This window comes from Alligator mississippiensis, chromosome 3 (assembly GCF_030867095.1).
Source record: "Alligator mississippiensis isolate rAllMis1 chromosome 3, rAllMis1, whole genome shotgun sequence".
NCBI lineage: Eukaryota > Metazoa > Chordata > Crocodylia > Alligatoridae > Alligator > Alligator mississippiensis.
Window position 1 is genome coordinate 163,100,916 of NC_081826.1, and position 14,633 is coordinate 163,115,548.

General features: G+C 43.2%; 1 protein-coding gene and 2 non-coding genes across 5 annotated transcripts in view; all 3 read right to left on the minus strand.

The window, feature by feature from the left end:
- Positions 1-14,633, minus strand: part of PLPPR1 (phospholipid phosphatase related 1) — a 251,523-nt gene that overhangs the window by 129,575 nt on the left and 107,315 nt on the right. For 2 of the 3 annotated variants that reach the window (XM_019490796.2, XM_059724611.1), the window contains exon 2: positions 12,330-12,438. In XM_019490796.2, the coding sequence (XP_019346341.1) occupies positions 12,330-12,392 (63 nt within the window). In that variant the 5' untranslated portion in view covers positions 12,393-12,438. Of the gene's footprint in view, positions 1-12,329; positions 12,439-14,633 lie in introns of those variants that run through there. The other variant, XM_019490797.2, reaches the window with a different exon arrangement.
- Positions 2,054-2,223, minus strand: LOC132249711 (U1 spliceosomal RNA). The gene has a single exon (XR_009461276.1). It is a non-coding gene; the product is annotated as a U1 spliceosomal RNA (small nuclear RNA).
- On the minus strand, positions 2,670-2,773 carry LOC132249740 (U6 spliceosomal RNA). Its single transcript, XR_009461292.1, has one exon. It is a non-coding gene; the product is annotated as a U6 spliceosomal RNA (small nuclear RNA).

Below are 14,633 nucleotides of genomic sequence, written 5' to 3' on the forward strand. Positions count from 1 at the left end.
AAACAAAACAACTACAGGAAACTAAATTAACACAAATCTTGACAACCTCCCCTACAACAATACCTTATTCTTATTACACCCCTTTCCACCATTAACACAATAATCTCTCACAAACCACCCCCAATCCAGGAGGAAGCCACAACTTTCACTCCATCCCTTTGTCCATTTGGAAGAAACACCACAGTTCTTCCCTCCAACTCTTCTCTGCCTTCTTTCCCATCCATCCCATCAAATCCCCAACTACTGTTATGTCTTTCTTATCCTATTAACCACCTTTTTATGGTCTTTTAATAATCTAATCCCACTCCCTCTAGTTTATTTACCTTCAAGAAACTCTCCATCTTCATATAGTGGGCTGGTGGCTGCTACACCCACGGTTTTTTCCATTCTCCTCTCTACATGCTCCATTTTCTTAACAGTCTTCCTGCCAGGCTATAGCAGAAACATGCAGTGTCCCCCACTGTCTCTTTATAGAATATACTTATAAAGTAAGTATACAAAAAGCTTTCCAAATCTGGCATTCCCCAGCCTCTTAATTCTCTGGTTTTGTACAGCTCCATTCTAGCTATCGTTTCTCCTTCACTCCCCCCCCCCCCAAAAAAAAACAACAACAACAACACATATCTGCCTCTCTATCCTCCTTATCTGCTACCATGATAGTGGATACACTATTCCTGTATAAACGATGGTCAGCAACAGTATAGTTTTCAACGCAGCCACTTTACCCTTGAAAGATAAAGTTCTAGCACCCTCAATCCAAAGATCTGCCTCACTCTTACCTCTAACTTCTCCCACACCCTTGTTTCTTTCCTTTCAGCATCCTTTGGGATTCCAGAGATCTTAATTACACTCTCTACCACACACAGCTGAACTTCTGCAAAATTCTCCCAATTCCCATCAATGTACATTTCATCTTCTTTAATTTTGCCCCTAACACTTCACCATAGTCCTCAGTATTCTTCAATACCTTCTTGATTGATATGTCACCCTGAGCTACTATGTTCACAGCATCCATACATCATCATATACATTTATCTTCTCTTCCTCCTAGTATCTTCACATTGCTTATCAGCTTGTCATCATGAATTCTTTGCACCAATGGCTCCATCATGCACACACAAAGATAGTGGGACAGGTTTTGGTTGAGCCAGTATTAAATACACTAGCTCAATTAAAACTCAGTTTCCATGATTTTGCCTGGAGATAGTACAGGATACAGCTGCTGTTTTTTAAATCCATCCTTTCTTCTTAGTCATGCCATCCTGAAAGCTAGGAATCCACCAGCTCAAAAGGAAGCAAGTTCATACCTTACTCCCTGGATGTATACAGGGCCAAGTTCTCTTCCATCCAATTGGCATCTAGGTGTATTTATTTGCCTAAATGTAATTCTGTTCTGCCCTGTTCAACTCCTTGAAGGGGGCCATAGTAGAAGCATTCACAGTGTGACCCCTGTCAGGTAATACTTGGTAATACCTGCAAATTCTGCTCCAACTCCAAACCATGATTTTGACCCTACAGATTCACTAACTGTAACTGGGTCTCCTCAAACCACTGGCCTATACAAAGACTATAGGCAACAGTATGAACTAAACCCTTTTTCTGCAAATACCATTGCTACAGGTAAGGAGTTCATGTTAGCCATCACAGAAGAACACAGGAAATCCTGGCAGACCCTGATGGAGTCAACTGACATGATGCAGAATAGTAAAAAGGCATGGGTAACAATACGTATACAGTTTTCCTTCGATTTATGCCGTACATGCGTTCCCAGAGAACGGTGCATAAATCAAATTCGCATAAAGCAAACCCACTTTACAATGTAACAAATAGGGATAGGTTCCCATGGCAGTGAGGCAGGAAGAAAGTGAGGCTGGGACTAGGGAAGGGGTGGGGAGAGGGCTGCCACTCCCAGTGCTACACAAGGCAGCAAAGCAGAGGGAACAGAGCGGCACTCAACCCAGCCCCAGCTACACTCTAGACAAAAAACCAAAGAAACCACAAAGAACAAAAGAAGTATGTACATATATACAGTTCTTGCCAGTGGGGATGCTCAGGAGGGCCTCAGAAAGAAAGAACGCAGTCCCCCACTACCACAAATTATGCAGTCGAGTTTCCCGCATTTGGGGAAATCGCAGGGGTCAGCACGCCTGGAGTGCAAGGGGCGAGCCTCACCCTGGGAAAACCTCCTACTGGATCAAGGTATCTCCCCTGCCAGGTAGGTAAGAAAGAAAGAAAGAAAGACTTTGACTTTTGACTTTTAACAACTTTATTTCACAAAAGATCAGGTACAGAAAGCAAAAAAACCATCAAACCACACCAAAGAGAAGCCATTCCAGGACATTCAGAACATCACACCGTGACAAACACCTTCGCAGTAATACACATCGTGTCTAACATGCTATTTATATATATAGCCCTCGAGAAACGAACAATTCCACCCTTCCCTGTCCCATAGTACACGTACAAAAACCTTCAACTTCTCACCCCGAGAAAATAAACAACAGCAGCCTGGTGAGGGCCCAGGGCACGGCACAAGCCAAGAAAGAAAGAAAGAGCTCACTCACCCCAAGTCACCAAAGCTAGGACTTGAACTCAGATCTCCCACATGGTAGGCAGAAACACTGCCACACAGCAGGCAGAAACACTGCCACACAGCCACTAGTGCTGGTTAAAATATGGAACGCTTCACGAATTTGTGTGTCATCCTTGCGCAGGGGCCATGCTAATCTTCTCTGTATCGTTCCAATTTTAGTATATGTGCTCAAACAAACAAACAAACAAACAAGAACTCAGACTGGAAAGGTACAAGCACTCCTGAGTTTTACAAGCCCCTTCTCAATGACAATAGGTATTAATGCACTGAAGACCAGGAAAACAACCGGTTTTGATGACATACTTACCAAAAAAAACCAAACCAAAAATCAAGGAATTTAGACCTCAGACTCAAGAATGGCTCCTCTGCCTATACTAGTCATGCACAGCCAGCCAAAAATTCCAAAGATACGGCAAGAAGCTTAGGTAGTGGAACTTCTAAAGCCAGGGAAAGATCCATCTGACCTACCTGCCTAGTGGCTCAGATCTACCTGCCATGCCACACATAAAAATTATGTGAATTACTGATACTGAACTGGCTTGTCACATACATGGATAAACACCTAATCCCCAAAGATGGCAGCTTTCACCCTAGAAAAATCAACAGTGAGCCAGCTGCTCAATCCAACTCAACATATTGAGGACGGTTTTGAAAAAGGCACTAGAGTAGTGTTCGTCAAGTTAACAGCCACCTACAACTCAGTTAGCCACTGACTCCTCCACAAGACCCTGGAAATAACAAAAGATCTACACCTTACAGAGCTGATATGAACCCAAATTGAAAACAGACTTTTTTTGTCAAACTGGATGGAAAGCAAAGCAGATAGAGGCAACAGATTAATGGCCTCCCCCAAGGAAGTGTACTTGCATTACTGTTATATAACATCTATATGAATGACCAACCAATTGATTTGTAAACAAAACATTTCATCTTTGCAGGCGACCTGCGCATAATGGCCTATGGCTTTGACCATGCTGAAACACCTTTAAGTGAGGCACTTACTGGCTTACCCTCATACTATACTGAAAACCAATTACACATGAGCCCCAGTGAAAACACAAGTATGTGCCTTCTATCTGAAAAACCAAGAGGCCAACTGCCAATTCAACATTACATGGTCCAGGACCCCACTATCCCACTGTCCAAATTCACCCTCCGTCAAAACCTCTCACACAAAGAACACATCATGAAGACAAAAGCAAAAGGCAGCACTTGTAACAACATTTTATATAAACTCACCAACTTGAAACGGGGAGCTAGGCCCTCAACTATCCAAACTACTGCTCTGGCTCTCAGCTTCTCCTCTGCCAAATACACATGCCCTGTACAGGATAGATCTGTACATGCTAAGTGCTTGACCTCATTCTGAATAATAGCTGACAATGTATGACAGGATGTCTGAAGCCTACTAGCCTAAACAGCGTGCACTTGCTGGCTGGCATTGCTCTGCCTGACATCAGAAGAGCAGCAGCCAGCAGGACAGAATGATCAAGACAAACTGAACATGTGAGACACCTGCTGTATGACCATCCCACAGCACACAAATGTCTGAAATCACATAGGAGCTTCCTCACCAGCACCCAACCTCTTGATGCCACAACCAAGGAGACATGACTACAGATGTGGAACAAGAGTCTGAAGAAAATACCTAACAGTGAAAAAATGTATATTCCAGTGGCCAAATCCTTACCACCAGGGGCTGATGAAGCATAACAAAGGTGGAGATGCCTCAACCGCCTATGAACTGGAGTTGGACGTTCCAAGGAACTAATGAAGAAGTGGGGTTATACCATTGGTTCAACCACCTGTGACTACATCACAGAGCCTCAGACTATGCAACACCTGCTGAAATGCCCGTTGCTCAAAGGCACATGTACAATGAAAGATCTTGCAAAGTACAGTAAATGAGCACAAGCATATGTAGCAAAAGGGTCAAATGGGCTGTAAAGATACAAGAAGAACTCCTTGAAACAAAATCCATTAACCTGTCTGCTTTGGTAACACATTATCATCTTAGTCCTAAGAAAAAGTTTAAAAAAACAGTGAGGAGGAAGAGGAGGACCCACCTGGTTTTTGCATTAACAGTTTTTCAGGCATTCAAGCAAGGTGGAATACATTGTCACCTAGGTGCCTAAGTCTACTTAGATGCCTAATAGGTCAATGAGGATCTGGCCCATACAGGATAATTTAGGCTGGGCTTGTGCTTCTATCAGCATTTCCAAGGGGAAGAGAGGGGATCAACATTACCATACAAGCATAGGCAGAATTAGCACAAACGAGGAATCTCGTGGTAAAGGTGAAGTGTAAAGGGAAACATGAAAATTGCATCAAGCCCTGATTTATGTTCCACATGCTCCCATTAAGCAGGCTATGGGGGGACATGAACAGTGAACTACCCTTTCACTAACCTTTCAAAAATTCTCCATTCCTTCTATGAAATCCCTTGGTACCCTTCACTAAAGATGTCACAGAATTCTTCATTTATGACATCCCAGACATGTTGTGTGCTCTTTAGTTATATGTGGGTTCAGACTCTGGAATAATCCTCCTTGATCAAGAAGGATTCCTAGATGTTACAGGAAGGAAAAAAACTTCTTGAACTACTTCCAGAAACTGGCTAGTGAGGGAAGCCATGTTACAGTGTGCTGCCAGCACAAGATACCACTTACCCCTTGCAGTAAGGGAAAGCCAAGAGCTTTTTAGAAGCATGACTGCCTCCTTGTGCTACAGGCATGCTGATCTATATGCAGGGCTTGGGGCAAAACTATAGCCTGCCCCTTTGAGGCATAGTCTTCTTCTCTACTTATTGCATTGTCCCTTCTATTGCATTGGCACTTAGCTATTAACTTTTTATCTTAACTACATATTTTACATGCTCCTCATTAGGCAATATTTTACCTCTAGTTACACTGGGGTACATCCAGAACAGATCCACTGTGATGAATTAAACTATGTCTGATTTCACTGAGATTTAAACATGGCCCGAAATTAAAGTTAAGAAATATAAGACACATTTACTATGAGAATGCAGAATGCCAGAGATGCCTTAAGGTTAAATATGAGGGGGGTTATACAATTTCATCTTTTTGCATGTCCCCTCTGTTTGGGGAGAGTTTTCCCATAAAATCCTCTGAACTCTATATCTTGCACAATATACAGAGATGTCAAAAAGAAAGTGTTTCCACTTTTCTTGCAATAAGCTTTTCTGGGGCAAAAATCAAAGGATTTAGCATGGTGAGGGAAGAGCTTCAAATCACAGAATTTGAAGGATGTCTAACTTTTTAAAGCTTTCATAGTACTGTTTATCCCCGTCTCCCCCACCTCTCTGCCATCATTCAGTGATTGCTGTACAAAAAAGCAAAAAACAACATGGCATGTCATATCACTCGCATCAGAGCCACTCAAATTAGATACTTCTCTGTAATCAGCAACTCTGATCAGACAGAGACATTTCCATTAAAACCCATGCAGGAAAGCTGCTGTTATAAACACACACCTCTTTAGAGCCTGTCCGTCACAGTGTTTACACATAACGCTTGAAATTCTGCCCTCAGTCATAGGCACACAGTCTTACCAAAGTCAGTGAATTGTTAACAGCGGGCATATAATTTCCTCATAGTCATCCTAATGTTTGTGTAACGCATGAAATTATTTTACTGGAATTCTCTTCCTTTTGAGTATGGATGATAGCTGAAACATGGCAAAATTAGGCAGACACAAGCCTTGATCCTACAAACATGCACACACAGGACTGTACGCCCTTCTGCAGTTTCTTCTTGCCCTATTTTCATGTGTCTATGATTCAATAAAAAAGTACACTGGAAGGAATGGAATTATTCAGTCATGTAAAGCAATTTACAAATGTGTGCATAGGCTCAGGGATCCATCTTCAAAATTCATATGTGTGTGCATTCTATATAACGCAGGAAAATATGGCTAGCAACAGTAAACATATTTCAAGCCAAAGAGGAAAGTATATTTCAACTAAGCATGTTAAAAATGGGCATCACTAAATAATGTGACAAAATAGGCCAATTACTACTAGAGCCCTGCTTTTTTTGCCCAGGGTATTTTTTTGACCCCTGGATATGCAAAGGTCTAATTTTGCCCCTGCACTGCAAATCTGCAGCACGGGGAACATTTTTTAATTCCCACACGTGCCTCCTGCAGCGTCTCAAAGGGCTTTAAGATGCTGCAAGAAGCACGTGCACGCTCATCTGGATGCACTCCCTGGGGCCTCTTTCAGTGGTTCTTGGAGTATATCAGGGAGCAAGACCTGTCCCCTCCTCCATACACGGCAGCTCCAGAGCTGTTGTAGATGGAGCAGGGAACAGGTTTTGCTCCCTGATACGCCCATTTTAACTGGGCAAAATGACCCCTTTGCTGCAACTCCTTTTCCCCACCTCCCCTCCTCTATCTCACTGTCCTTTATGCCCACCGGAAACCCAGTCACTAGGACTTCCCAGGTTACAAGTAGACTACAAATAGAGGTGCATCGATACATCGGTCCGATATTGGATCAGCACCAATATAAAGAAAATTGACTAGATCAGAAATCTGCCTGAAGTGGCCGATAATTGGGCCGATAAATGCCTATGCGTATGTGCAGCCACAGCACAGCACATAGGAAGCGAGGAGCACAGCCCAGCAGCATGGAGAGCTGTGTGCAGCTGTTAAGCCTGTTGCGGTAAAAGGGGAGGGAAGAGGTGTGGGGGGGGGTTGATCAACACCCTGTGGGGTGAGGGAAGGAATGGGGCTGGGGCAGGCGCTGCCCAGCTGGGACTGGGTGGGTGCAGGATGGAGCCGCAGCTTGTCCAGGGAGCATGAGTAGCGGGGGTGGCTCCCACTGCTGCGTGCAGCTCGTCCGGCAGCTCCCGCTGCTACTCCCGCCACTCATCCAGGAGGGCATGGGGGAATATGTTCCCCCCCAGATTTATGCGGAGCAGGGCAGGGCGGGCTGGCCAGGCTGTAGCTGCAGGCTGGGGCCGGGGGCCATGCTGCACTCAGGTCAGATGGCAGCAACAGAGCTGGGAGGGGGCTATGGTGAAGTTTGGGGTGGCTGCAGCCCCCACCCATGGCTCCCCTCCCAGTGCAACTGCTGCCTACTCCGAGTACAGCACAGCACAGCACAGCATGGCCCCTGGCCCTAGCCCCCAGTTGCAGTTCACCCTGCGCAGATCCAGGGGCACATGCCCCACCCCCCGGATGAGTAGCAGAAGCCCCCCCCCAGACAAGCCACAGCTCCGTCCTGTGCCCACACTGCCCCAGCTGGGCAGCGCCTACCCGAGCCCCATTCCCTCCCTCACCATGGGGGGTGATGACCTGCACTCCCACACCTCTTCCCTCCCTTTTCACCATAACAGGCTTACCAGCTGCATGCACCTGTATCAGAATTCGGATCGGTATCAGCTGATATGCCTCCTTAAAAATCAGCTAGTGGTATCAGCCCCCAAAATCTCTATCAGTGCACCCCTAGCTACAAGCTGTGCATCAATGTTGCAGAGTCCATGGCTGAAGAGAATGGGTGATTTCCTGGGGTGTCACCATAGCCAGTTCCTCACACAGACCACCAAGGGAATACCTAACGTATCATTGTTACAGGGTATCCGACATACAATATTCAGAAATAAATGCTACACTGCTTGGCAGAACAAAATGAGACCTGATAAGGTGCAATAAAAAGGATCACGCAAGATAAACTACCTGGAACTTTTTTTTTTAATACAGATACGCATTTGATAAGTGACTGAAAATGATTTTAATGAATCTTTATTTAGGCTTCAAATCAGCTTTTAATGTGACATGGCTTTTCTAATTGGGAATGGAAATATTAATTTATCATTTCTGTCATTTTATATTAAGTACTGCATGTTACTTATACATTATGAAAAAGTTCAAATTCTTAATATAAAAAGGATGTTAGAAAAGTCTAGTATGGAGCATAAGTTCTTACACTGCACCATTCATCTTCAGGTCAGGCTTTATAAAACTGGAATGCTAAAAGAAGTTAGCTGAGTGGAGAAAAATGAGATTGAGAAAATGGATGTATGAATAACCACAGAAATTATGAAACTGTCAAATCCTCACAGATCAATGCCTGATGATATTTAAAATGTCAAAACTGTTTGTGTCTACTGTTCTCCATTGCTGTTATCAAATTCTATTTTAAGTTCCCTTAAATGAGGCAGCATATTGAATAGTAGCTTATCTGTTACCAAAGATCTGCTGCATGAAACTTTAAGAGAGCTCATCTATGAAGTGAAAATCAGTTTTTGCATTAGGGCAAGTGCCTCAAACATTTTGGTGGATGGGCCTCATCTAACTCAGAGATTAATGGGAGAGGCACTGGGTTTCAGAGAAAAAGACTAGGAATTAGGACCCAGGAAACGGGTTGTATTCCTGACCACCACTGACCTAATACATGACCCTGGACAAATCACTTCAGCTCTGTTTTCCCCACTGTCTATGTTGCCTGTTTGGACTGTAAGCTCAAGGCATGCAAGGTGGCCTTCGTCTCTCTTCCTATGGCATACTGCAGTCTTTATAGCTCTTGGTCTTTTATAAAAAAAAGGTCATGTAAGGTGGGCATGGGGTTCTTTATGGCTGGGCAGGTCAGAACTGGTTGTACCCCTTAGATCAGGGGTCTTCAACCAGGGGTACATGTACCCCTGGGGGTCCTTTGGAAGGCCCCAGGGGGTACATGGCAGTGGCGCGGAGAAGTTGGTGGCACTTCCAGTTTTGCTGCTGTGTGGAGGACCTCCCCGCCGCTCGTTGATCGGTCACCGGGAGTACCTCAACCAAAAAAGGTTGAAAATGCATGCCTTAGATGTAGTGTCTACTACATGGTTGCCATTGACTGAGGGAGACTGGACTTCATGATCCAATCATATCTTCCTCAGACAAAGGAGAGCCCATTGCTACATGGATTTCTAATACCAGGGTCAAGGGGGCTGCGTAGGGACTACCAAAATATATATATAACTGCAAGCCAGCTATCCTCCCATCTGCAATCACTTAACAACCCCATTGATACAACAGTAATTTTTAACAAGCAGCATGTTATCATGGGAGCATGCAGTGAGTTTGTACCTTTCCTTGGTGTTGACTCAGCAGCTGGAAAGCAGCACCATGCAGCCAGCCAGCTCCTATCGATTAAGGGTACCTTTATGCTTCCCTTTTGGAGACACCAAGCCTACAAAGGCCATCTAGCATAGGACTGGCTAGTTGGAGTAGTCCAATGAATTTCCACCGAAAAAGTCTCCTGTCAGCAGCAGACTCACTGCAGCTTGAAAGGCAAAATGCTTTCAGTGGGGCTTATTAAGAGATATGGTGACTTCTAAGAATGAGTGGGCTGATGTCAATAGTCTCTGCCTTCCCTGTAGGAAATTACACTCCATTTGCCATTTACAGTTATAATACCAGGGATAAATGGAAAGAGCCTTCAAAGTCCAATTCTGCAAGGTTGGAACTGAAAATCCATATCACTTTACAGAAAGACAAACAGATACCTAGAAAAAGATGTACAGTAGATTATAGCAAGACCCAGTCTAAGCCAGTGTCAAAGCAGGAAACATCCACTGGAAACAATGCTTCCCTGGCTTTGCTTCTTAAATAAAAATTGACTATCGTTATCATGTCTAGCATGCAGAAGGACAGGGAAAGTATGCTTGAACAATGAACAATGCTCTTCCTTTCCTACTGGCACTTGATTTGTTTTTATGTCCATGTCAGTCTTGACTACAGGAAGGCCAATTTATAACTCCGTCTGCAGTGCTACCAAGCAGACTCATCATTCACACATTTAGAGAGCTAAAAATCTGAAGGTGATGGTTCTTTCAGGCTATAAATTTAAAACATCTTATTTCCAAGACCTCCCCTTCCCCCCTCTTTTTTTAAAAGGATGCTTGGAATAGAATAGTGGAATGGATGAATGTATTGGTGAAAGATGGCTCTCCTTCCTGCTTGTTAGCTTAACTCCTTCTAGTTTCTCCTGGAAACAGAGGCCTACTCCTTGTAAAACTGGGGATTATGCTAACAATAAACCCTTCAGGAGCACTGTAACACACAAACTGAAGGTTAGCTACCTGTAAGCATTCACTAGACAGAGTTTTCTACCATAGTTGGGCAAGCTAGGATCTAGTACTACAGTTCTCTAATGATTTTGTCAAGTCTTTCCATTGTATTTGATTAATCAGCACTAAAATCTAAGTGACTGTATTCCATGCAGAAGGCAGGGTTGATTTGCACATAGCCGTAATCTTCAATGAGTATTAAGATTCCTTTTCTTAGAGAGCTTGACCAACATCCATTCAAGGCACAAGGGAGGCACTCACCAGCTTCACTGCTCCTTGGATCAGACCCATCTGGAACTGGACTGTGGTTCTGGGGCACCAGTGTATGAAAGTGCATGTGACTAAAGGAGTACTACCCTAACACAGATGGCACAGTGCAGAGGGAAATATGGATGAATGAGGCTAGAAAGGCACTTGCTACAATCCCATACTCTTCCGTGCACTCTTGACTCCCCCTGAGGACACAGCCATCTATGAAGTCTTTGCTTTCCAGAGACCTGATCCAACCTCTACTAGAGTTTCAAGTCTTGCCATTGGATTTCAGTAGGAGCTTGCTCAGACCCATGGATGACAAGGACTCAGACAATAGGCCTTCTACCTAGACCAGTGGTATGCCCCTGTCTCCTTTGGGAACCATCACAGACCTAGTCACAATGCAGTCCATGATGTTTATTTCACAATTCGGGGACAATGGAAGGCATGGATATTAAGGATCAAACAACTGTAGGTGGCAAGTTTCCTTGCAAAAAACAAAAACAAACCAGATCCATTCCCAAGGTTAGGAGGACTCTTTCTAGAGATGCTTGTTTGCTTGTTTACTTTGGTCACTGCAGGAAGCACAAACTCACTAGAGTAAATAAAATCAGCACCTAAGAACCAACTAGATGGATAGAAAAACTCTATCCCCAGCCAACAAAGGATCTGATTGGATTTCTCCCTAGATGGGTAATGAATGAAGTAGCATTTATGTTATGTGAGGGAACATTTCCCAATTCCACTCTCTTGTTTAAATAGTAAAAGGCCCTTGCCTGACTTGCACAGGATCATTCACTTGAGTAAATGCCTCCTGACTTAAGAGTTAGCCACCAAGTCTACAGGCGGATTAGAGCTAAACTGTGACTTTATCCAAAGGCCTGAATTCAGTTCCTATGCTGCACCATGTCTCAGCAACACCTTTATATATAGCAATTCCTCACCCATTTCATCTTGGCTCAAGAGAGAGATTTTAGTAGCCAATTCCTGTTGGACTACACCACCAGTGACTGTTGAACCTCCTTCTTACCTCAGCTGTGGTAGACAACAAATGCAAATGGGGCTAATGCTTTGTTCATTCTCTACTCGTGTATATTTAAGACTGTACCATCTGTTCATTCTTGTGCACCTGGATGCAAGGTCTGACTAACCCAGGTAGCACTGTAATGGCTAGGAGGACTACTACTTGCCAACACCCCACCGTTGGAATGGAATCTCAGACAGACACAATCTAGTCGTTAGCCATTATGCTTTATTAAACTGGAAAGTTGTATTTGCATATGACTAATACAATTCTAGTAATTTTCCTTTCTTTACCAAAACAAGACTTATTTTACAGTTGCTTTAACTGGTTACCTCTCAATCACAGAGTTCAGCCAGTTTAGTTGTTGGCTTGGTATGCTAGCACTTACTTCGACAAAGATGAAGCATGGGATGATGGAATAACTTCGCTGGGTGTTGTTTCCTAAAGCCATCTCTCATCACACTGCTCGGGGTTGCACTGTCCAAAACTTTACTGAGCTGAAAAAGACAAACGTGGAACATAAATTACACTTGATTGCAAGTCCAGTCCTGCTTTTGATACAACCTGGAGAATCTGATGTACATTATGAAGTGCTCACGTTAATACAAGCAGAGAAAAAAAAAGGAACATTACATAAGGAGGTAGACTGTCATATTACAATCTTCAAACAAGTGTTGTGGGGCACTTGGAACAGCCCAGAAGTTATGAATGCTACTCAGTGTTCACCAGGTACAGGCCTGACATGTATTACTTCCCTCATAAAGCACTGATCCAATTGTGACCAATTTTGTTCCTACTTTGCTCCTTGGCTATTGCTACTATGCACTTTTCCCTACCCAGAGCAAGGTGTGAGATCACAACCTAACCCAGAAGTTTCTACCCTAGCTGTGCCCAAAATGGTTTTGAATCAAGGAGATTTCAGGCCAAATATGAGTTTCACCTTCACATTTCAAAGTAGCAGTAAATTGGAAGCAACTACTGATATGATGAAAAGATCTTCCTGGTAAAAACACAGCCTTGCCAACGGGACACTAAAACTCACTCTGGCAAAACTGCTGACTCCAAGAGAAGCAAGCCCTACAGAATTAACATGGCAGGACTGGGCCCCACTTGCATAGTGTTTTTGACCTAATATAAATTAGTACATTAAACTACAAAATCCTTGCTGCTTAGCATTACTTTGGACTGCTGATGTTTTAATTAAATGTAGCCTTGTAACAGCCAGCTCTGAGATGTTTAATCTTTTCACTGCACATATTCTATAGAGAAAGATCATAACTCTAATGTGGGGAAAGCATACGCTGTTGAAATGTTTTACACATCAAACAGCCAAGTGAAAGAATTCACATGACTTCACAGAACAGCGCTGGGCAGCAGTATAAACAAAAAGCAGCAGCAGTCACAGAAGTACCAGTTGCCTATTGCACACCCTCCCGTGGGACAGTCCAAAGAAACGGAAGAAGTGGAAAGTCAGCTTCTCTCACCCTACCTCTAACCATGCAGAGAAATAGCAGCAGTTTAGGAGAGCTACAACACCCTCCACTCAGCACCTTGATTCCAGAGAGGCTTGTCCATTTAAATTACCCAGTAGCTAAAGCTCTCTTGAGGCATATATAGGAGGTGAGAGCCAGCTTCAGCAGCCTCATTCTCTTCAAATATTTCAGAGGATGGTGCCAATTAACCTGCACAAAAATAGGCTCCATATTACCAGTCTCGTCTGGGACAGGGGTGACCAGGCATTGAGTGGTGGAGGTTGTCAGAGTAGTTCTTTCCAACTCCTGACTAGAGCTAGGCAATTTTTGGACATTTTTAAAATTTGATAAATATAGATTCAGGTTGCCCAAAACATGTTGTGAATTAATTCTTGTTTGATCCTCTGAATTGTTTTGATTGAAGTGCACACCACAAAAAACATTCTGAACAAACCTGAAGTATCAAGATTTTGATTCAAAATTACTTTTTGCTTTGAATTTACCATTGTTTTATTGAAAAGAAAATTCAAAACCTTAGAAAAGATTCAATGATGAAAAGAAAATAAATGTTGGATCAAATCTTAAGTGCCCTGAAATTAAATTTTGATTTTCTGAAAACTTTGAAAATGTTTCATTCCAGATCAACCTGAAACAATTTTTTCCCCTGACAGTCAGATTCCACTCTGCCTGCTGGGACATAAGTGGACTTATGCATGCTCCTCCTCACTGGTTTTCTGCGATTCACCTTTAAAATACTATAAGAGCAATATTGAAGTCATGATGGTCCAGAAATTATACAAGAGGCAAGGATTTCCTAGCATGATATCTTATGTTGGACCAATTGTATAGTTGGGATACGGTCCAATAATAGTTATCCTAGGAAATCCTTGCCTCTCACATCAGTTTTAAGGAAAAGATGACAGTGTGTTGCAAAAGCAGAGGCATTAATTGACTTTCAGAAACTTGAACAGGGTAGAATGGGATTGTACTGAGGCAATGAAGTCCACTTAGATGCCTAATAGGTGGAATAGAATCTGGCCTCTAGTTGTTTCAGCATCAAAAGTGAACTTAACATGAAGTTATTACACAGTTCTATCCTTAAGATAGTACATGGCATGAATTACTTCTGCTCTAAATGGCACTTGAGATTTAAGTGATCGGTTAAGGACAAAGAAGTGTATTACTATTACTGAAATCTTGCCCCAGGAAACAGTCAGCAC